At 41.4% G+C, this 20,981-nt stretch overlaps 4 protein-coding genes across 7 annotated transcripts; 2 read left to right on the forward strand and 2 right to left on the reverse strand.

Moving 5' to 3' along the window:
• Positions 1–1,096: 1,096 nt before the first annotated feature.
• Positions 1,097–5,070, forward strand: ppm1nb (protein phosphatase, Mg2+/Mn2+ dependent, 1Nb (putative)). Of its 2 annotated transcripts, XM_084564876.1 has the most exons (6): positions 1,097–1,818; positions 2,079–2,650; positions 4,071–4,188; positions 4,559–4,673; positions 4,768–4,831; positions 4,938–5,070. In XM_084564876.1, the coding sequence occupies exons 1-6, from the start codon at positions 1,413–1,415 to the stop codon at positions 4,953–4,955; spliced, it is 1,293 nt and encodes a 430-aa protein (XP_084421002.1). In that variant the 5' UTR covers positions 1,097–1,412; the 3' UTR covers positions 4,956–5,070. The 2 variants fall into 2 exon arrangements, with proteins under 2 accessions (XP_084421002.1, XP_084421001.1); XM_084564875.1 differs by lacking the exon at positions 4,938–5,070 and having other exon boundaries at positions 4,768–4,882.
• A 1,933-nt stretch (positions 5,071–7,003) lies between these two features.
• Positions 7,004–8,591, reverse strand: kcnk12l (potassium channel, subfamily K, member 12 like; the record flags this gene model as incomplete). Its single annotated transcript, XM_084564874.1, has 2 exons — positions 7,004–8,065; positions 8,207–8,591. The coding sequence occupies 2 exons, from the start codon at positions 8,589–8,591 to the stop codon at positions 7,062–7,064; spliced, it is 1,389 nt and encodes a 462-aa protein (XP_084421000.1). The 3' UTR covers positions 7,004–7,061.
• Positions 8,592–9,286: 695 nt separating this feature from the next.
• Positions 9,287–16,352, reverse strand: itpkca (inositol-trisphosphate 3-kinase Ca). Of its 2 annotated transcripts, XM_084565071.1 has the most exons (7): positions 15,450–16,352; positions 13,345–13,446; positions 12,985–13,198; positions 12,669–12,873; positions 12,376–12,477; positions 12,233–12,304; positions 9,287–12,031 (listed from the first exon to the last, which is right to left on the reverse strand). In XM_084565071.1, exons 1-7 carry the CDS (start codon positions 15,598–15,600, stop codon positions 11,822–11,824), a joined length of 1,056 nt encoding a protein of 351 aa, XP_084421197.1. In that variant the 5' UTR covers positions 15,601–16,352; the 3' UTR covers positions 9,287–11,821. The 2 variants fall into 2 exon arrangements, with proteins under 2 accessions (XP_084421197.1, XP_084421198.1); XM_084565072.1 differs by lacking the exon at positions 15,450–16,352 and having other exon boundaries at positions 13,345–13,753.
• ccdc61 (coiled-coil domain containing 61) lies at positions 14,636–20,932 on the forward strand. 2 transcript variants are annotated; one of them, XM_084565070.1, is made up of 13 exons: positions 14,636–15,008; positions 16,340–16,497; positions 16,583–16,665; positions 16,993–17,153; positions 17,276–17,428; positions 17,511–17,718; positions 17,795–17,877; positions 18,038–18,222; positions 18,345–18,423; positions 18,520–18,717; positions 18,802–18,835; positions 19,319–19,385; positions 19,501–20,932. In XM_084565070.1, the coding sequence occupies exons 2-13, from the start codon at positions 16,350–16,352 to the stop codon at positions 19,593–19,595; spliced, it is 1,494 nt and encodes a 497-aa protein (XP_084421196.1). In that variant the 5' UTR covers positions 14,636–15,008; positions 16,340–16,349; the 3' UTR covers positions 19,596–20,932. The 2 variants fall into 2 exon arrangements, with proteins under 2 accessions (XP_084421196.1, XP_084421195.1); XM_084565069.1 differs by having other exon boundaries at positions 14,637–15,008; positions 18,008–18,222.
• The last annotated feature ends 49 nt before the right edge of the window (positions 20,933–20,981 follow it).

Below are 20,981 nucleotides of genomic sequence, written 5' to 3' on the forward strand. Positions count from 1 at the left end.
AAGGAAAGGAAAGGATACGATACGGTACGATACGATACGATACGATATGATACGATACCAAGGCAAAGTATCGATTTTCAACCCTAACAAAATTAAATATGATACGATATAAAAGAATATGGTACAATACGATACGAAAGCTTTTCAACTCTGACAACATTAACACAATACGATATGATGAATTAAAATCATACAATAGATTATCAACCCTAACAATTCTGACAGTCATGATGTATGACTCTATTTAGTCAAAATATATATACAGTAGCTACATAGTAAATATAAATAATAAGCATATAAAATAAAATATCATGTACACATATGTAGAGTATACAATATTGTTCCTATGTGTTTACGTCTGATGTTATGCGGGCTTCTTATTGGTTTGCTGTGATTTTAAATACTGATCTGCTCATTCTCTGCTCCTTCAACACTTGCATGCATAAATGCATCACATCAAAGAATCAACTGGGTATTTGGAGCTCACACAGATGTTTGTTTCTATCATGTGTGACAAGCAGGTTTGGCACCATTAGAAGTTATTAAGCAAAGCCACAGCATCATCCTGGCTGACTGAACAGATTTAAGCAGTTGTTCGGGGGAATGGTGCCAAACAAGACAGATGGAAGTTGTGTTGTGCTGCATAATCATTTAAAACCAAATTTGTTTGGTAAACTGCAGTAAATACAAAACAGTCTGACTCATATTTAAAGTATGAATGCAGTTTTGATTTCTGGTTTTGCATCACTAAGTTAATTGAAAAATATGCATTCAAAGGGGTCATAATAAACCGTCCAGCTCCCACCGTCACACACTTTGTGCTAAATGGCCGACACTCCTGTAATCCACTAGCCCATAATCCCAGCCGATCAAAGGTTGAGATTACCAGCAATGTGGGATGTGGGAGGGACAGAGCAGCAGATAGGAGACTGGTGAGAGAGGATGAGCTCAACCATGACAGTGCTACTGCGAGCCCGGCAGGGATTGGTGCACACAAATAGCTGGCCAATCACAGAGGAGGCAGGGAAAATAACAAAGCAAGGGGAGAGCTGGTGAAAGAGGGAAGAGCTATGAAAAAGCGAGGGAGAAGGTGAAATCACAGCAGCACAGAGAAGAGACCAAACAATAAGGAGAGGGAGGATGAGTGGAGGACAGAGCGCTGATCAGTGAGGTCTCCGGAGAAGGAGGGGAGAAAGGAGAGGAGGGAGATGAACAAGGAGAGGGGGGTAAGCAGCCAGCTCAGAGAACATCCATCAACTCAGGCAGCCATGCTCTGAGCCCTGGAGCAGCAGGGCTACGCAGATACTGCACAGGCCTATCATCAGGCCTACAGCTCAGCCCTCCATCCCAGCCACAAACACCGGGGCAGGGACAAGAGAAGATTCCCCTCGTATCAGCCGTGCGCAAGAGCCATGAGGACAGCCAGGAAGGGTAGCGTGGAGATGCCTGCGTTTGTGCGGCAGCTGGTGAAAGAAACGGAAAAGAGGGTCAGCTCTTTCTTCAAGGGAGGCCGTGGAGGAGCAGCAGAGGGAGAGCAGCCAGCTGAGGGGGAGAGGGAGGAAGTCATCCCCAGCCCTTACCTGGACCGCCCAGTCCTGGACAAGCTAACAGAGGAGGGCTGCGCCCGCTGGGGCCTCACCTACGCCCTAGGAAGCATGCAGGGCTGGAGGGCCAACATGGAGGACTTCCACAACTGCGTGCCACAGCTGGGTGGAGAGCTGGCTGACTGGAGCTTCTTCGCTGTGTTTGACGGCCATGCAGGAAGCACAGTGGCACAGCACTGCTCCCAGCACCTCCTCGGTCACATCCTGGCCACAGGTGAGAGATTTGAAACTGAAAATATATAATGTATCAAAAAGGAAACTGATTAATTATAGAGATGCTCAGCTTTGTTTAAGATACTCTGATCTGAATCAGGCTCTCCTTAGCGTCAAAATAAGTTATTTTCTCTGCTATCTGGCATCAATATTATGACTGCTAATAGCCACAGTGTCCTATTTACACTTTGTAACATTGTGTTTTTATGTCTGGGATTCAGAAAACACTCATTTCAACAACACACATTTTTACACACATAGGTGGAATGGGACCAGAGGACGATCCCGAAAAGGTGAAAGCAGCCATCATTGAGGGCTTCCTGCAGACAGACAAGCATCTGCTCTCCGTGGCCCGTCGAGAAGGCTGGGAGAGGGGGGGCACCACTGCGGTGGCCACTCTCATCACGCCGTATTACATCTACTTCGCCAACTGTGGTGACTCCAGGGCCATGCTGTGCCGGTCCGGGCAGGTTTGCTTCTCTACCGAGGACCACAAGCCTTACAACCCTCTGGAGAAAGAGCGCATCGAGAGCGCAGGCGGCTCGGTGTCCCTCCAACGGATCAACGGCTCCCTGGCAGTGTCCCGCGCCCTGGGAGACTTCAGCTACAAGGGGGCGGAGAACCGAACGCCCAGCCAGCAGATGGTGTCACCAGAGCCAGAGGTGTGTGTGGTGGAGCGCTCCCCAGCAGACGAGTTCCTGGTGCTCGCTTGTGACGGGGTGTGGGACACCATCAGCAACGAGGAGCTGTGCGCCTTCATCCACAACCGGCTGCGTGTCTGCACGGACCTGAGGGATGTCTGCGCGCAAGTCATTGACCTCTGTCTCTATAAGGTCAGAAGCAGCAACCTCAAGCCAGCACATAATAATTTAGGCCCTTTTAATTACAAAGTGATCCAGCACCTAACAAATCCTTTAAAATGATTAAAAAACCCTACTTCAGTTTAAAATTTTGTTACATCATTTCTAATGTGCTTTGGATTATACAGTTGAGCCAAAGGCTAATGACCTATTTTCTTTTCCAGTCGTTTTTTTAGAATTTGTTCTATAACACACGCATAATCAATCACCATAAATCTTCGATGGGATTTTCTGTCTAATCCAATATTTACTTATTTAATCATGCAGTTGTGTTGACATGAATGGACTGGGCTAACTCTCTAGATGAGGAGTTGTGGCTACTGCTGTTAAACTAGATTTATGGATTTGGACACAAATTGAAATCTCAATCTGTGACTAAATACTAAAACAGAAAGAGAGCAGTGAGACTGAACCCAAGGCTGCAGGCAGTAAAAACTAAGTCACTACTAGACTCTCCGGTACAGTCATACTAAGAGCTCAATATGTATAGAAATGATTGAGTATAGCTGTTTTAGACATGTTTGTTGTTGTATGGTTGACCGATCAGTTGCATCTTTGGCTGTGAGCTTGTAAACACAAGACTGAATAAGCCACATTGACCTCTGCTAAAGCTGTGGTTTAGTCTCCTTTAGACTGCGGCTGCTGTTCATGGTACAGTAACCTAACAGAAAATAAAGACTAAAATAGACTGCAGGGATGTCAGAGCCGGTTACATGGGATTATTGTAGGTTCATATGAGGACTCATTCCTGATGGCAGCTCCATCATAGTTATAAATTATTTCAGTGAGGTAGTAGAGGTAGCTGTGTTATTATAGCTGCTAGATGTAAAGGTGGCAGTGTATTTTCACTATATTTTTTTTTTGTGACAAACTTTTTGTATTTTCACTTTTCACTATATTATAACTAATCTGTAAAATAAGGGGATTAGTTTGCCTAAAACACAAAAGGTCTATTGTCTTATACTTTGCCCATTATTTAAGTGTCTATCTTAATAAATAATTGCACTTTGTCAAAGGATTTTAAACTCATCCCAATTTACGATCAGGGTTCACAGAAATCTGGTTTATCGTCTATGTATGAAATGTCAAAATAAACATGTACCACATGTGCACATACTTACACCCATGCTGCACGCTGCTTGGCCATCCTGCCACTCTGTTATGTAACAGGGCTTCAGCTTGGATGTGCACAGTGACCTCAAAATGTCACGGTCTCTTCCACACTCCATTTCCATTTTCCTGCTCCGCTGCGTCCCTGTGACATTGTTGCGCAAGCTCGGAGGTGAAAATGATCCGTGTCTACCCAGGTTGACATAATGTTTTATATGTCGACATTTGTGGGGTCAGCCATCATTACTCACCCCCTTTGCTGATGCTGCTCCTCGCTCCACAGGGCAGCCTGGACAACATCAGCATCATCCTGCTCTGTTTCCCTGGAGCCCCCCAGCTATCGGCGGAGGCACTGCACCAAGAGGCTGAGCTGGAGGACCTGCTGGAGTCCAAAGTGGCAGGTGTGTGGGTAATGTATTGCCTGCCAACCCAATGCTTGACACAGCAGTATCAATATAACAAAAACATTAGCATTGTCATCAATATATGGTTTTGATTGCAGTGAAATCACATAGTGTAATTTATTTTGAGTCAATTCCGCATACATTATACTGCATGTGTATTGTTCTACAGCTGAAAATAATCCTCAACATGGGAACTCTTTACCCTTGTTTGAGCTACGCAATGCCCATATGCAGATATGCCCATATGAATTTGTATTTCCTGTTCTTATAGAATACACTGGCTTATTCTTTAAGCAGCATGTAAAACTAAGTCAAAAACTCTCAAAATGTTCCCATAAGAAACCTTCTTCCTTCTTACATCTGACAGAGATTTACGACGAGCTGTGTGCCAGGGGAGAAGAGCCTGACCTGCTGTCTGTCCTCACGGTCCTCGCGTCCACCTTCATCCCGGGACTACCACCAGGTGGAGGCATACAGAGCAAGTAAGAGACACAAAATGAGTGTTGATGAGCATGTTTGCATCTCTATCTCACTCTGTGCCCTAAAATGACCCCACATTACTTCTCTGTTCTACAGGAGGAACTGCATTATTTCTGCTTACTATCAGCAGCGGGAGACGCACAAACCTACAGTACCAAATGTGAGTGCAAGCTACACTTCTGTCTCATTGTAACATTACAGGATGTGTTATTTCCTGCTCTGTGCATGGTAAATTCACTAATATTTCCTACTTTATTTGTCTGCAGGGCATGGGAGGCTCTTGAGGATCCCATCAGGACTTTGTCTCCAAGGATCCGTGGAGGGGCTGTGATTAATGTGAATATTAAAATTGTTTTCTTCATGTGTACAATCTGACAAAAAAAAGGAGTTGATGACCAGACAGTGGTGTATGTTTACATCATGCTAGAAATCAGCATCTTGTCATAACAAATACAATGCAAAAATAGATCTATTAAAGCCTGATACTTTATATTTATACAAGAAGGATATTTTGTAAAACTTAACTCAGAGACACTGACCCAACAACAAACCTCTGCCTCGTATTCAGTGAACACAAAGTACACATAAATTCAAATGACAGCCTGTAAAACTGAACAACAGCCAACTGTGAACTTGTACATGCTCATTGGATTAAACATTAGCTTGTGTGAGGTTGTATTTTAAAGGTGACGTTTTAAGAATAGACATATCAAAAGAATCATTAAGAGTTTAAGTTTGCCTTTCGTCCCCACGAAGAAAAAAAAAATATATATATATATATTGTTGAAACATCATCAGCCAAAAGCATGCATTATATCCATTTGTTCCAACAGGACGTGCTAACAGTTTGGCAGCTCATAAAAATGCACAAATTTATATTTTTTTCCCCTCTGTGCTCGAAGTGACGGGCAAATATACACAGATTTACACACATTTAATTCTACACACACGTAAAGAAAAAATACATTTCACAATCTATAGCTGGAATACAATTATGTAATATTGTTTTTGAAGAGGTGTTTGCTTTTACATTTTTTTTCCCCAGATATAAGAATAAGAAACAAACGAAAAGTATCCAAAAATTGAACTCTACCGACTACTCCAATTTTAGATTCTATGTGCACACGTTTTGCAGTTCTTTCTAAATCTAAACATTTGTAGACATATTCTTAAATAAAGTATACGTGAAATGTATTTTTTCCATACATTGGATGATATGTACTGTGCTGCCTTATTCATCTTTTACATAGTTGATGAACAGCATCAGAACGGGTCAGGATGGGTTATTTTACCTGTGTCATACAGCATTGTTACATTATTACAGTGAGTTATTTTCTGTGTATAGACATAAACTGATAAGAGTCATGATCGTTTTGAATCTAAATAAAAGGATGTTCCACTGACGACTTGTTGTGTTTTTACCCATAATAACTCGCTAAAGTGCTACTTTCATAAACGTGATAAGAAATAAAAAGCACCACCGCACCAACATGGATGATTTTGTCTCCACATACATGATACAGAACGACACAGAATGGATTAAAACGGGTCTTCTTGCATAGTAATGGATCTCATCCGGCTAGCCACGAGAGCCTAAATCTTTCTCTACGCTCTCATCTATGTAATCCTGTGACTATTTGCAAAGCACTCGTTGACATAAGGACGTCCTCTACGGGCCAGGTTTGATTAGATGTTCTCAATTGAAAACCTCGCGTCTCTTTTCATGAATTTCAATGACATGCAACGACGAAAGATGTGAGCAATCAACAAATTAAAATGTCTGTTTCTTGGCGCTTGTGAGCTCCTGCAGGGCGTTTGAGAAGCTCGGTTTAAATCACATTTAGTCACGTTTAACACATTTCACATGTAACCATGTCTGGTTATCTAAGAGGAGACTGCAGCTATAGTGTCTGTACGTCCGCCTAACATTGACTACCAAATCACATACAACCATGTCTGTTGAGGAGCTCAGGGGGCATGCGCAGCATTCTTAAATCAGCAGTCCTCTTTAAGTGGTCCTTTACTGCTTCTTTCATCTGATTGCTTTTGTATGAGTCAATCACTTCAGGACATCAGCCCCTTCTTCACAGTGATGTTGAATTCTTTCAACTGTATTCATCTTTTTTAATCTTTCCTCACCGAGCAAAATGTGAACAATTAGTTGCTGTCCAGTGTCTGTGCTGGAAGTCTGCTTTTATCTGCATAAACTGCTCATACCAAACAGATTCTAATACAGAGCAATTTATTCTATTCTGAGAATTCTCAAATTGAGAGGACAAAGGATTGATTTTTATAGAGAATCACTTCATAAGGAAGTAGATGGGATTAAGGCTACAATATAGGAAACACAAAGCAATGTTCTAAATAACAGCTAAGATATTACTCTGATGCTATCTATCCACACTGGTCTCCTGCAGGCGATTATTCATAATTGCCAAGGCCCCCACGCCACCAGAGAATCCATTTTGATGGCCGTAGCTCTGCCGTGGACCCTGGTGAGCTGTTTCACTCAGCTGCTTCTGTAGCAGAGCCAGAGAAACCTTGTTGGACACCATGAACTCATTGACAGAAATCATCTCTCCTGACAGACGCCGACCCACGTATACTTCAGCCACCGCACCAGCGTCGGTCTCACTGTCGCACACGGTCTCCACTGAGCCGTCCGTGTAGCGGTGTCTTCCTGCAGGGCAGTGGGACGAGATGGGCTGCACCTTGTTGCGTTTCATGCGTTTTGATCGGAGGTGTGTAGGCGGACACCTCTGGGTGTGATTTTTGTTCTTGAGGCAGGGGCAGCAGAGCCACCAGCAGGGTTTGGAGCAGGAACAGAGCTTGTGTTGCCCTGAGCAGACCAGCTTACCCAGGATCCAGTTGAGAGTTTGCTTGATGACAATGGAGATGACATTGAAAAGTGAGTAGATACAACACACTCCCATTAAAATGAAAAGGCAGTTTCCGAGCCGGTAGGCCTCCTGAGATTCATACTTCTCTCTTTGACTGCTCACCAGGTCCCCAAAGCCGATGGTGCTGAAAGCCACGAAGCAGAAGTAGAGGGAGTCCACGTAGCTCCAGTTCTCCATGGAGCTGTACAGAGTGGAGGCACTGCACGCAATCACAACAGAGGCCACTCCCAAGATCAACATCACCCAATAGACTGACGGCTTCCAGCCTTCCAGGCTGTCCTCCTCTCCAGACGACTCCTCCCTGCTTGACACAACCCCAACTCCAGCAAACTTGAGGCGTCGCTCATGACACCAGCGCATGATGTATGCTAACATTGTGATGATCCTCTCCAGGAAGAGGTTGAAGAAGAGGATGGTGGCAGCACAGCCGATGAGCCCATAGAAGATTAAGAATATTTTCCCGGCTATAGTCGTTGGAGTAGTCATCCCAAAGCCTAGAGAGAACAAACACAAAATGAATGGTCACGGAGCACTGTGCATTTAAACAGTTGGTGTCCCGTGAGCAGCATATGACGTCTAGACAATCATCTGGGAAAAATTAATTTCTATAAAACATTTTAAAACTGAAGACTTACCAATAGTGGAAACCACTGTGCCCACAAAGTAGAAAGCTCCAGAAAAGTCCCAGCGTGGCCTCAAAGTGTCCACTCTGATCCCGGCTCCGTTTGCCTCCTCATACTGCCGCAGCAGAGTGTGCAGTGCACCCAGGTTGACCCTGTACCTCCTGGTGAAGTTGTCCAGCTGCTGTTTCCAGAGAAGACGGGCGCGCAGCTCAAACGGGTACTCCAAGGCTGAGAAGATGGCTGCCCCGCACAGTAAGTAGAGAAAGATGAGGCCGGCCAGCAGGCAGAAACGAGCGTTGTCTTCGTTCATGGGTGCTCTGGGGCAGCAGCAGCCACCTGCAGCTCTCCTCTGAGCCATGAGCACGGCAGCAGCGCAGGCACACCACTGCAACAACATGCACGACCTCTACCAACTCACACGCTCACTGTATGTTTTACGGGCAGCACAAAATTACACATCTGAAGGGGATATAGCCTGGAACAAATTGAATTGAACAGATGTATATTAGAAGCATGTTGTTTAAAGTATTTTATTTTGCATTACTCTGTATGCTTAATTTTTTCCACATATTAAAACAAAAACTCTGCCTGAAAACATCTTAACCATTAGTTGAATCTATAAGATGTTGTAATAAGAAAGGATTAAATATAAATACATATGTATCAGTCAGTAGCAGTTTATTCTTCGAATAGTCAAAGTTTAAAGTAATAAACCACACAGTACCTGGTCTCGCTGACTGCAGTGTCCACTCCCTGAGCGCTGCTGGTCTGCTTGTGCTCATTACATGGATCTGCTGAACAATGACCAGCGAGAGGCTGCCTCTTGAGTTTTTTTTTTTTTTTTTTTCGTGCAAACCAAGAGGCTGTCTGATGTTTCATCTGTCACACTGACATCACCATACCCTGCCCACACCCCCGCCTCTTTTGAGCACACCCTGATTGGAGCAGTTATCTTTATCGTTTTAAAAAACGCCATCCTTCTTTTTAAGCCTTCATCACGCCTCAATTTACCTACAACTGACAAAACGTTTGATTTAAGTAATTACTAATGTAATCACTATTACACCAACCAATCATGCACCACCAATTAAGTTCTCCTGGTTAAGTATACCGTTGAATTAATGTTTAGCAGTGGCAAAAACATTGGAGCAATGTCAGCAGATGCTAACCAGAATAGTGGAATAAATCTGAGTGGGGAAATTTGTCCCTCTCACTTTAACACAACTGAGAAGGCTTTTTGTTGTTGCGGCAGACTGTGTGGGAGGATTTGTTGAGAATGACCACCAGTTTCTCTGTCTGTTCATCCCTTTAATCTTGTCTGGTGCTGCAGGTAAGGGCAGGGGTTCCCTCTGCCTGCCGACTGATGGCTGAATGAGAGCAGCGTACAGGTGTGGAGGACAGACGGCACATCTGCCTTGTCATGCATGAAGGCAGAAAAGCAGCAATTACACTCTGATGTTTCAAATGGTCCCAAAACAGTAGAAATCCTATCAAATCTTGCAAGTGAATAAAAACCTAAACAATAATAAGACTTACAAGTTGGTGTGTAAAAGACCTTTTGATTTATATCAATTCCTCCAATTACAGGTAAGTAGCTGGTCATCAACAGACCCCAGTCATGCTAGTTTTTACAGATGTTCCTATTTTAACCACAACTCCTCACCAGAAGCAATGAAGCTACTCGGTTCAGTTGTCCCTGTTTCAGCTTTTCTTTTGGATACATTGATATCAAACTACCCTGAAATTTGGCTAATAGCTTAAAATCACTACTATTCACTAGTCTTTCAATTAATAAAAGAAATACTACAATGTACTTCACATGGACAACAATGGAAAATAATGTTAATCTACAGCTGTTGTGTGTGGCCCTAAATTTTGATTTGTAGAATACTAAAGACTGCATCCTTAAATGCTAATGTTTAGCCGGTATAATGACTGTCATCATATTGACTGTCTAATTTTAACATGCTAACATTTGATCATTTGCTGTAAACAGAAAGGACTGAGTGGAATGACATCACTATGGCAGGGATCAGGCAAGCTTAAATTTTGACCTGCTTATGGGCCCGGATGACAACAAGCTTCATGGCAATCCAATGTTTGTGTAAAATCTTGGACCAAGTCATCCAGTAGATTTTGAGATATTTTAGTCTAGGCAAAAGTTGTAGACTGACCAACCAACAGATGGCATCCATAAAGCCAAGTCACTAGCACAGCTAAAAGTTCATTCAAAATCCAAAGATTATTAGAACATGTTTGAAAGTGTGACTGAAAAAAACATAAACTTCAATTCAAAAAAATAATCCCATCGATCACCGCATGTATAAAGGTCACAAGAAAAAACCTAGTTATTACCATTGTGTATATTTGAGTCTAATGAAATTATCACCTAACATGACATTGATTTCCACAGAGGTGGTAAAGGGTTTCAACCCTCATGCATCAGTTTAATTTATTACCCTCTTGAGTCATTAAGGACAAAAATGTCCACATCCAAAAAAATGCTATAAAAACTTAACTGAATAATATTTTTTTGTTTTTGTTCTGCATAAATCTCTTAAATTGCTTCAGAACTACCAAAAATTCAATCATTTTGACCCTTTAAATTCCAGTTTGATTACTTAAAGTCACTGCTGTTGTTTTTTTTTTACAAAAAACAAAACACAAATAATGAGTTATTTTCCATAAAACTAATGTTGGGAGGCTGGGGCATATTTTTCAGTCTTGGACTGCCATTATAACGCTAAGCTCATCACATTTTTGTCCTTAATGACTCAAGAGGGTAGAAGATTTTTTTTCAGTGTTCTGTTGACCTATTAGATTATTATATTTTTTTTTTTCAAATTTTGCGTAGAGAGAGACTTTGTTACAAAAACATTGTGCCACATGCACTAACACAGCCAAAATGATGGCCAGTTGAATAGGACAAATTTGCCCAATGGACAAAAATGTCCCTAATGATGCATGAGGAGTAAAATGTAATCCAATGTCCAACGCATGAATTATGGAATCATTTCCATTTCCTTGATAATGATCTAATAATGCTAATAATAAAACAAAGAGATTAATAAATGCAAAAAATAACTATCCACTTTCGGATTGTAGTCTTAGCACCATTTGATAGTGAGTCACTGAAACTGATCGTCTCAAACCAGAGAGGATGTCACTATTTTTAGCTTATAATTGGTAAAGCCATGTGTTTCCTGAAATAGTAAGCAGGTCATCTCAAGACAGTAAGGTCAGACATCTGCTGCAAACTTTGAGTTTATATTTAGGCAGGTGAAGGTAAGTTTAATCATCAGTTACATTTGATTCACTGTATAAGGCTAAAAAGAATCATTAATGTTTCTCCAAGTGGATTTATGGGTCTGATTTGTTGAAAAAAAAAAAATCGGTTCTGGAAAGTATTAATTCAATAACACAAATGCTGTCAATTAAATATTGCAGTATTTGTTGGTAGTGTAACAACCGTATGTTATATATTTAAAAAAGCCTTTTTACTCTGATTATTAATGAATTTCCCGTTAATTCCTAAAATCCTGACACCACACGCTAGTCCATGTACTGTCATTTAGCATCAGTGCTGAAGGAATGGCTGATAGTAAATTTCCTCATGTGTTTGGAGTGTCATTCAGTCAGTGATACCATGCTGGCTAGTATGTCAGTGAGGTTGTCCAGACCCCACAGGTAGCCGTCCTCTCGATTGCCCTCCACCCATGGGGTACGGTGGTCTAAGGTAAGGGGTGGTGGCAAGGTCACTGTCTTTCCAAAGTCAATCATCCACACTCCTGTTTTGCCTGTCCAGTCATGTACAAACAGTAAGGAACTGCCAACAACCTGCAGGGACATTTCAGTTAGAAAAAAGTTAATCCAAATGTCTTATATACTTTATACCAAAGCTCGCCAACAATAACCAGCAAATACACATCATCAATATAATTCTCTTGTGGAGCAAGAGCTGTGTTAGCTTCCTTGACCTTTTCAAACTCCTATTTACAGCTGCTACAGTGATGATCAAAAAAGATGACAAAAGCTAACCTCATGTGTTCTGAAGAAGTCTGATGACTCCAGGACCTGTCGTAACTGTTTCAATCGTCTCAGATAGCCCCACTGAAGGAAAAGATACAGGTTTAATACATAAAACAAATAAATAAATGTTAGTCAGTTAAGGTCACACTCACCACAATATGTGTCTTGGACTCAATGAAGCTGTCAAGAGCTTCCACCACTTGTTCCCTGCTTTTAGTCCTTTTGAAGTTTGTGTGACATTCTCCGTTTCCTTTCTACAGAAGAAAGGCACACATAAAAAAATTACACATTGTCTAATAGCTACAGATATTGCTATTAGACAATGAAAATAGATATTTATTGCTGCAAACAATGAATGACACTTTGTCAATCTAACAGCATTTACACCGTATAAATGAAGATGAATCACAGACCTAACATGACCATCTTTGATGTCTTTGCTTACCCTGAATCCTTCAATACGGAACCCAAGAGTTGCTGTGGAGCTGAGCGTCTCCCTCCACTGCATGTACCTAGTTTTCAGCACTCCCTGCTGGGCTCTTTCCTGGACCGTTGGGGCGTCTGGGTCCACAGCTACCATCTTTTCAAACATATCATTACGAGGCTGAGGCCGTTCTCGGGCCAGGAGCAGCTCTTCCTCGAGGTATGTGCTGTAGAAGACAGTAATCTATTTAGTGCTGAGCTATGCAGTACACATCTCGCTTCAAATTTGCATGAAAGTAAATTTATTAATTGCATTTAATAGACTCATTAAAATTTACCGGCTGCCCATTTTGCAGTCCATGATGGAAGGCATGTCGAAATGGGTCAGCAAGTTATCCATCATGTTGTAATCCTCCTTGCCGTGCTGCACTACACCATGGTAGACAGGAACAAAGGGCTTCAAAATGTCCTCCATTAGCTTGAGGTAGCATTGTTGCTCACCCTCACAAAACCTCTTCAGGAGTGTGCCATAATCCCCAACATGAAAGCTCCCTGTAGAAATAAGCAAGAAAAAGTAAACTCCGGGGACAGGATCCACAAAAACAAAACAAAAAAATACGATTATATTGCTGATATTTCACCAGAACTACAGTCTCTGAGGAGCCAAATGAAAGAACAGCGAAACCAGTAAAACAAACCTGCATGTCCGACCACTTGTAGCCAGTGCTGAGTATTTTTTGGAGTCATAGGATGGCGAGATGAAGTCCCACAGACGTTTTTTCCTTCTTCCAAACAGAGTTCTGCTTAAGAGGACCGAAAAAACCTTAGTCAGTCATTCTTTGGCACGCGCACACCCTCCAGGTCACACTCCTGTGCTGTCTGTGGTTTTTTCAGCGTCTTTTGACACCGGCAGCATCAGACTTCAGACTCGATCACTCAATTCATGGGTGAACAACGTCTCCATGGATACAGCTCATCCCAAAGATTAAATGAAGACGTGTAGAGGTCGGGTTTATCAAACATTAACAGGAACCACTTGCTTTTACTGAAAACTAATATCGACTACTTAACCAAACACTGGAAGGTTGGACACATTAGACACAACGTCCACATAGACATTTGTCCCATTTTTGAAATGTTTCTGAAAACATAATGATTTTTTGACTGGTGTAAAATCTGACTACATTTATACACCCTATACACATACAAGACAGTTTGTTAAAGTACATTAGGAAAAAAAAAAAAAAAAAAAAGAATGTATTTGAATATAACAGTCTTGCACTAAATCCCTGTTCATGACTGTTATAAGCATCTGGATGATAATTTTGGAGGATTTCGTTCGTGGTGCCGTTAAACTGGACTGAATAAAACACAGAAGTGTTTCTGTTATTTAGTCTAACCCACTGACTAAAACAGGGTGGTCAAAATAATAGAAACACGTGTCGATACAACACAGTACAATTCAACAGTACTACAAACCACAGCCTCCTAAAATAAAAACACACATGAATCAGCGGATCTCAAATCAGTTATTTGAAACTAACAGTGAATACCATTACCTTCATGAAGATAATATTTAGTGCAGGATTGCTATACATTACAATCGATTCATTTCCGCTGGTGTACCTGATAAACTGTGTAGTGGGGGTAACTTCTACACATGAAAAAAGAAGTGGTAGCACCGCCACATGAATCTGTTCTTCACATCACATTAAGTAGATGCATATCTAGCTGTTTTGAAGAAACTGAAGATTTTATTTTTAGCTGCAGATCATACAGAATAATCAAGGTTAGTTAGGAGAACATATTGCACATTTCCAGACTGAAATAATGTGATATTTAACAATTCTTCTTTGTTATAAATCTGTTAAAATTATCATAATATATTTGAGTATTTTTACTTGTAAATAGTATAGTTTATATAGTTTGCATGTTTATAACACATACGTATATTTCTGCCTCAAATTAAACAGTGTTAATAAAGATAACTCTCCTATAATGGAGCTTTTACATTCACAGCCAGCACTGTACTCTGGCATTGATGTGACGGCAGTGTCTGTTCGATACCTGTGGAGGGCAGCGACACGCCTGAGAGGCACCGAGCCTCCGTCAAATTTAGGCAGAGGAAGAGGCGGCGACGCGGAGCAGAGTGGCGAAGAAGAATTTAACGGTTCCCGGTTGTTGAACCGCTCCTGTCTCCACGGTGCCGGAGGCTTACAAATTGTTTGGGACTTGTGAGCACCACCCGTCAGTGGGCTAGCTGTTTCATTTACTTCACCAAGCTAACCCGCCGCGATGTTTTTCCAACGGCTAGCTAAGTGTTGACAGCTTACCACATTGAGGACCATTAATACAACCAAAGGTAACCGTAACCCGTGTTTGTTTGGCGTTTGTTCGGCGTTTGTTCGTACTCTTAATAATAAAATTAACAGACAGCTGGCTGCGACTCGACCGAAATAAGTTGGCAATGTCCGTGCTAGCTAACCGTAGCTAACGACGGTCAGTTAACCACAGCGAAGATGTTAACTCTCGCTAGCTGACCTCTTGAGAGGAGGGGGAGATAAGACACGATCATATTTAGGAATAACCTGCTTATTATTTGCATGGAGTCGACTTTCAAACTTATTCTTGTGCCCTAGCTAAATAAACAGTACCCTGCCGTGTACGTTTTCTGTAGGATAAAGTAGCAGTGAAGGATGAGGTTAACACAGATTTCATGTCTCTGCACGGGAGAAAGTGAAGTCAAGCGTGAAATCTAACTGCACTATAACATACCACAAAATTGACAAAATTAGCAACTTACCGCGTAAAACGTGACCGAATAGCTTTGCAGTGTTTCTGATATACGATAACGACTCATCAAGCAGAACTTTTTGGACTAAAAATGATGACACCTTTTGAAATGGGGGGATGTGTTCTCTAGCGCTCCCAGTGGTGTGTGTAGATAATAACATGCTGAGTGGCCAAGGATGGAAATCTGAGTAATAACGGAGTAATAATGATAAGATAACTCTCCTAAGACAAGTGTCTGTTAACTCAAACCAGAGCTGTGATCTCTTTAGCTAAATACAAGATAGCAGACACTGATCATTTTCTTCATTGGCTATAATGTTAACTAACTGGAAAAAGTCTTCAGTGTGTCTGGATGTTTTTTTTAATGCTAATATGAATACAAATTTGCATACATTCATCTAAATTAAGTACAGAGCGTGTCTACACTTTCCAATAACAATCCTGTTGTGCATCACTCATGCACAAATGCACATCAGAGTTGCCCTTTCTACATCTTATTTGGCTCCAGGGTGGTTTCTGTCCGGGCCAGAAACCCACTAACAAACATGAAAGCCCACAAAATGTGTAATCAGGTTATGATGGATTTAGAGAGATTGCAGTTGTCTCTGCTGAGATTTCTTTTATACTCTCTAATCAGAATAGTGAATGAAACTGAGATCTGTTCATATTCAACAAGACATGTTATGTAATCTTGATGGTCCTGCTTTATGACAAGAAGTCTGAATAAGATCAGGATGAGGCTTTAGATCTTGCTTCAGGCATCGGTGTCCAAATGTAGTCTTATGATATACTAGCCATTTAAATGCACGAAATTGTCCATAAATCATACCAAGCTCTGTTACTGTAAAGGTGGATTCCTATTGTTACTAATTGTGATAATACTTTATTTCTCCAAAACAGACCCAGAGCGATGGAGGAGGGCTCTGAGCTTATGGAGGATATTGTATTTCGAGGAGTGGAGTTTTCTGTGAAGATAGAGGTGGACAAGGGCTTGCTGATAGTGGAAATCTCAGACTCAATGACAGCAGACCAGTGGAGGGGGGAGTTTGATCCAGCATGTAAGTGATATACATCTATCATAGATTTAATGTCTTCACAGAGACGAACTGTTTCTGCTACAGTGTTATTCTCCTTCCTTTCCAGACATTGAAGATCTCACTCGCAAAACTGGCAACTTCAAGCAGTTTCCTATTTTCTGTAGCATGTTGGAATCAGCTGTTAGAAAGGTATGTCTGAAAGTGCATAATTCAGAAAACATTTTAGAACGAGGTTGGAAAAAATGCATACAAAGTCAATAGACAGATTTGAACTGAAAGATTTGCTTGAGGCTGTGTGAGCTGAGGAAGAGACTCATTCATTCGAGTTCAATGTTTCCACTTGAATGAGAAATGTTATCCCGAGCTGTCTTTTTCCCTTTCTTATTTTAATAAATATGAAGGCCTGGAGGAAAAGGGCCTGAAGAGTTATTGGCTATTATCATTACAGTATTTTATGTCTCTTTTTTTAACCCAAGTTTATGGCATTGATATTTTTAACTAGAGCTTTCTCTGCAGACGAGTGATTCCGTTACACTTGACCTCTTGACCTATGCTGACTTGGAGCTGCTGCGTAACAGAAAAGCTGGAGTGGTTAGTCGTCCTCGCAGCCATCAGCAGTCATCTGCTCTCACTGCCAAAAGATATCTGATCCTCATTTACACTGTGGAGTTTGACAGGTTTGTAGTGTCACATACAGTATTCATGTGAGATAATGTTGTTAGATGATGCCCTCTTTTGGCTACAGATTTTAAGTGAGTTTTGCAGTTGTCTTGATTTTCTGATTGTTTTGTTTGTGTAGGATACACTACCCTTTACCACTGCCCTATGTGGGAAAGCCTGACCCAGCTGCCCTTCAGAAGGAAATCAGAGCCCTAAGGGCTGAACTTAGCACTCTCACCTCTCATGGAGTTAACAATTCAACCGATTTAGAAATACAGCGACTACGAGCAGAGTAAGTTGCATTTAATACCTTTCATTATGACCAATATCAAGAGATATGGGACCTTTTATTGAAGTTTTCTGCTGTTTTCAAGGCTGGCTCTGGTGAAAGAAGAGAAGGCGTCCATGTCTAAGGTTCTGGAGCAACTGCAGATGAGTGGAAGCAGTTCAACACCTGGACGAGAGGACTGGAGGTTAAGAGATGTGGTGAGGACACTGGAGGAGCAGCTGGTCAAGGAGAGAGCCAAAACTCAACGATCTACGAGCAAGCGATGCCAGGAGCAGCGACTCCTAATTGAACAGGTGAAACTCTTCTGGAAATATTTCTTCTGTTTCCTGTGTTACGCAGATTTTAACACTTTCCTTCTTTTCTGTCTAGTTGGAGGAGCTGAAAGCGTCAGAGTGTGCACTTCGTGTTCGTGTCAAGAGTCTCACCAATGAACTGGCGTTACTACGGAGAGGGTTAGACAATCTAAGCGTGTACTATATCTTTACTTTCTCTCTCTCTTTCATTTACACTAATTGTGAACAAAACATTTGAAGGCTGGATTATATTTACCCACTGAGTTCAAATCTCTTTGTGCATCTACAGTAGAGTGACTCCTGTGTCTGCTCACATCAGTTCTCGAGTTGATGGAGAAGTTTACCGTTCTTTATCCCGTGAGAGAAGTTCGGGATATGGGACGGTCAGAGCTCGCTCTGGATCTAGAGAACGGATGGAGGACAGACTGTCGGTAGAAAGAGGAAGAAGAGCGGACTCCTCAGGACCACGTGCTCGTATACCCCGGCCGTCACCTTCTCCCACAGGTATTATTTCTGCTCATGATACCTCTACGGATTCTAAAACTTAAGTGTCAGCTTACATCCATGTTTCTACAACTGAGGGATGATGAGTTTAAAGTTCGGTATTGACACCTACTGTCTTACAGGATCACGGGTACCTCGCTTTGACCCAACAGCTTACATTCAGGACAGACAACGCAGACTGAAAGAAGCAGAATTCAAAAAGTTGGTTTCCATTATTTTACCATTTACCTCTTTGACAGTACACCTGCATTTTTGCTGGAGCTGCTGGGATAAACAGTCACGTGTTTTCTGTGTCAGATTGAGGAAGGTGCGAAGGGACATGCTGACATCGCCCACTGTCCCCGAGAGAGGCCGTTCACGCTCCAGAGACGCCTACCCTCAGGGGGCCCGGTCTGGTAGCAGAGGCAGGAGTTTGTCTGTGGAACGAAGAGGGAGCAGGAACTCCTCTGAAAGCTCATTAGTGGACATGGATGAAATGGCTAGAACTCTGTTTAGGTGATGAAAATGAACCTTGATAGATTCTGTTTAGTCTCTGTCCTTGTAGTCAGTTGTTTTGATGTCTATTTCATGTGTTTACAGAGGAAGAAAGCAGATGTACAATGGACCCAATGCGGTGAGTAATTAATTTGTTTATTTGAAGAATAAGGCTGTGGTCTCACAAAAATACCAAAACCATCAGTGTGCTAGACTCTATGTCAGTGTCGTCACATTCTTTGACGGTCAGTGGCTCACATTCCATTTAATGATGTGAAACCTCACAAATAAGCTTCACAGATAGGTCCCAAATAGACACTGTAGTGGTAAATAGTGCTTTTGTTGGGGGCATTTTCCAGCTTCCATTCATTTGGAAATTTGATACAAGTCAGTATTTGAGGCAACAGGATGGCATGAGCAACACTGACTTAAAATAGACTACATATGCATAATTAAATCATAATGGGAAAAAGAAATGCCACCAGGCAGTTTTATGAAACCTCAGCTATAATATACAGGCAGAACTTGTTACTTGGTTAAATTTTTGTTGGTTGTTGTTGTCAGTAAGTAAACACAGAATATCACTGGTATTATCCTTTTAATGTGTAATGTCTGTCTCCAGTCCAGAGGAGGCCTTTTGATCAGGAAGCCGTTATGCAGTACACCAACACAGAGAATCAAAGACAAAGGTAATTCATGAATGTCTTCCACATTTTGTTTTTCTGCAAAGTATATTTGGAAAAAAAGAAAAAGATAAACCATGCCACCATATAATGGTTAATTGTCAATTCATTAAAATTCCAGAAAGCTCTATGGATACAGGCGCTGAGCTGTCGGAGATCGATGCAAGGCTGCAGGCACTTCAGGAGTACATGAGGGACTTGGATACAGGACACTAACCTGCCGTCCAGTGCTGATACCTGATTAGTGCACAGAAGCTCAGGTCATCAGATTTTATTCACTGTGAACAAACTGAGGATCCACATCTCCAGTAAAACATGGGTACTGGTTTTACCAGAGCTGATGTTTTCAAGTAAGAGATCAAGATCTCTGTGGAGGCTCCAACCTCAGGAATATACAGCCATCACTGTGAAGGTCAATGGTCTACTCTTTGTGGACTAGAATTATTTTTTTAATATCCCATGTTTTTATTGATTAACTTATGAGCTAATTTTGTCTGTGTTGTACTATTATACTTTTTTTTTTGTTTGTTTTTAAACCAAACTAGTTCATACATGTATATAAAATCTGGCAGTACGTCGGTAAATGTTTTATTTTCTTTCATTTTCAAAGATATGAAATTAGCAACTGGGGTTGTTTCATCATCTTTTCACTAACGTTTGCATCTGGTGACATTTTCTAGGGTTGCAATTAATTAATTCCTCAACTGATGGTTTGCTGTAAATATAATTGTGACAATCAATCCTCACAGAGACTGTTAAAGCTGTGATGGACTGTTGATTTTTAAGCCCAGAGCATGCTGGGATACACTCCAGCTCCTGTCCCTAAGTCAATAACCAAGAAGATGAAATGACAGATTGCATGCATGTCCCCATGAGTTGGCGGTCATATGCCAAATCTACATTGTCTACTAATCTACGTTGTATCTTCTGTTCTCTTTCCTGCTTGACTTTGAACTAAACATTACATCTTAAAACCATTGTAGCTACAACCTTTAACTAGTTGATCCACATTGTGCATTAAAAACGGACATTTTCTACTCTTGCGAGAACATAATATCAGCATATCCCAAACTCACGCATAAGGATATTGGTATAAGTGAACAAATTATTGTGAAAAGTACATTCATTGTGATCCTGCATGCAACTCTGTTTACACTGTCTTTTTCATGATGGTCAAACTGCCAAATTTTGTTACGACACGTTTGTGTGACCAGACTGTTACTACTTTCCTGTCTAATGCCGTTTATACCTCCTGAAAATATAATTTATAAGCAGCTTACCCCTTTGTGTACGGACATTTTTTGGTACAGTTTTATATCATTTGCAAGAGTCTCCCGAGCCTGAGGGAAGATTTTCCAGCACTACATCTGGCTTGGCGTCATTAATAAACTCAACTTCAGGACACAGAGTTCTCCTCTTAGGGAAAGCACACAGTATCTGAACAGCTGCTGTGTTCCTATCGGGATGCTCCGCAGGGAAACCTGAACATGTGCGTGCCAATGAAAATTGGAGCACGCACAGATCCAAAAACTGTAGCAACCTGCACATATTTACATTAATGCTAAATTTAAACAATATTCTTGGAAAATATAATTCTTGTTA

Source organism: Chelon labrosus, assembly GCF_963514085.1.
Source record: "Chelon labrosus genome assembly, chromosome: 17".
Classification (NCBI taxonomy): domain Eukaryota; kingdom Metazoa; phylum Chordata; class Actinopteri; order Mugiliformes; family Mugilidae; genus Chelon; species Chelon labrosus.

Bases quoted from the DNA above. Each gene is read 5' to 3' on its own strand.
- itpkca (XM_084565071.1), bottom strand. From the start codon at position 15,600: ATGTTATTATCTACACACACCACTGGGAGCGCTAGAGAACACATCCCC. The intron at 12,874-12,984 runs GTAAATTTTAAT...TGTCTTCTACAG, and splicing joins GACTGCAAAATGGGCAGCCG to CACATACCTCGAGGAAGAGC. The intron at 12,305-12,375 runs GTGAGTGTGACC...CTTTTCCTTCAG, and splicing joins AGTCCAAGACACATATTGTG to TGGGGCTATCTGAGACGATT.
- ccdc61 (XM_084565069.1), top strand. From the start codon at position 16,350: ATGGAGGAGGGCTCTGAGCTTATGGAGGATATTGTATTTCGAGGAGTG. The intron at 16,498-16,582 runs GTAAGTGATATA...CTTCCTTTCCAG, and splicing joins GGGGGAGTTTGATCCAGCAT to ACATTGAAGATCTCACTCGC. The intron at 17,878-18,007 runs GTTAGACAATCT...GTGCATCTACAG, and splicing joins CTGGCGTTACTACGGAGAGG to TAGAGTGACTCCTGTGTCTG.
- ppm1nb (XM_084564875.1), top strand. From the start codon at position 1,413: ATGAGGACAGCCAGGAAGGGTAGCGTGGAGATGCCTGCGTTTGTGCGG. The intron at 4,189-4,558 runs GTGTGTGGGTAA...TACATCTGACAG, and splicing joins GCTGGAGTCCAAAGTGGCAG to AGATTTACGACGAGCTGTGT. The intron at 4,674-4,767 runs GTAAGAGACACA...TCTGTTCTACAG, and splicing joins GGTGGAGGCATACAGAGCAA to GAGGAACTGCATTATTTCTG.